The sequence below is a fragment of the Drosophila persimilis genome, unplaced genomic scaffold (genome assembly GCF_003286085.1).
Source record: "Drosophila persimilis strain 14011-0111.01,24,50 unplaced genomic scaffold, DperRS2 tig00001386-arrow-arrow-pilon, whole genome shotgun sequence".
NCBI lineage: Eukaryota > Metazoa > Arthropoda > Insecta > Diptera > Drosophilidae > Drosophila > Drosophila persimilis.
In genome coordinates, this window is record NW_020825478.1 from 45664 (window position 1) to 47157 (window position 1494).

Here is a 1494-nt window from a genome sequence, read left to right on the forward strand (position 1 = left end):
AAAATGAGCAGATCGACGATATGAAAGAAGAAGAATTACTTGACGCCGCAATAAGAGTTGCTGAGAAAAAGAAGAAACTGGCTGCCTTAATGGTAATGGACAACCATGTGACCGATGACATCCGAATGGTCAAGCAACTGATTGCCCCTTTTTCTGCCAGTGAAAATGATGAAGCCTCTGAATGGGTCTTGAATTTTGAACGGATTTGCGGAGGCGTGAACGAAAGCAGCAATTTTAAGCTTCGTTGTGTGCGCATGTTGATGAAGGCGGGAACAGAGGCGGACTTGTTCATGCGTGTCGACAAATCAAAGACTTACGACGAGTTTAAAGGAAACTTCCTAAAAACTTTTGGCCGCAGCAATTCAACTGCCGACGTGGTACTCCTGTTGAAGGAAACCTTTTTCAACCCGGAGAAAAACTCCGTAATGGGATATATTCTTCGCATGGAAGAAATTGCTATGCGTGCCGACATCGAAGAGAAATTGACAGTGCAGTTCATCATTGATGGTTTTCGTGATCGATCTTCCAGTATCGCCTTATTGTATTCAGCGTCGACCATCGGAAAACTTAAGGAGCTAGCTCGACAATACGAGGCTTTGAGGAAGAGTACCCAGACGAATTTTAGGCGCACTGGGATGACTGCTTCCGGAAATGACCGGAGCCAGGCGCGCTGCTATAATTGTTCAGCACATGGCCATTATGCTTCATCGTGTCCCGCACCTAAGCGGGAGAAGGGATCGTGTTTCCAGTGTGGATCCATGCAGCACCAGGTGAAGGATTGCCAACAGAAGCCTATGTCAGCCCAGCGATCCGTGGGTACAGCCAGCAACCCGCCGATGGACGACAGAGAGGAGAACAATATTTTTGTTCCTATTGTTAATCAGGTAGGGGTATATTTTTACACTGATATAAAACGCAGGTATCAAATTAAATTTCTTTCTGGCATGTTGGACACCGGTAGCGCTATTAATTTGATGCAGCGCTCGGCGATACCTTATGAAAATTTTGATGGTGTACTAAGACCGACAGAGTATTTTGGAGTTAACGGTTCGAGAATAAGCATTTTTGGAAAAATAATTGTCAATTTAGTTTTTCATAACATTGAAAAAGAACTTATATTTTTCGTTGTACCAAACAACTATATTTCGTATAATGTCCTTCTGGGGCGCAGTTTCCTTGAAAATTATGGAATAAAATTAATTTTTGAAAATGAAATTGAAAATAGAGTATTAGTGAACAGTGACTTAGATGAAAATAGAGTATTAGTGAACAGTGACTTAGATGAAAATAGAATATTAGTGAACAGTGACTTAGATGAAAATAGAATATTAGTGAACAGTGACTTAGATGAAAATAGAGTATTAGTGAACAGTGACTTAGATGAAAATAGAGTATTAGTGAACATTGAGAGCGACCAAATTGAAAATGTAGTATTGAAAAATAGAGACAGTGAGATGATGTTATCAGATATCAATAATAATGGATTATTGAAGG

At 40.4% G+C, this 1494-nt stretch overlaps 1 protein-coding gene across 1 annotated transcript; it reads left to right on the top strand.

Moving 5' to 3' along the window:
- The first annotated feature begins 342 nt into the window (after nt 1-342).
- On the top strand, nt 343-1069 carry LOC113566958 (serine/arginine-rich splicing factor RS2Z32-like). The gene is made up of 2 exons (XM_026994201.1): nt 343-884; nt 962-1069. Exons 1-2 carry the CDS (start codon nt 426-428, stop codon nt 968-970), a joined length of 468 nt encoding a protein of 155 aa, XP_026850002.1. The 5' UTR covers nt 343-425; the 3' UTR covers nt 971-1069.
- Nucleotides 1070-1494: the final 425 nt, after the last annotated feature.

Coding starts and splice junctions, on each gene's coding strand:
- LOC113566958 (XM_026994201.1), top strand. CDS start 426: ATGGGATATATTCTTCGCATGGAAGAAATTGCTATGCGTGCCGACATC.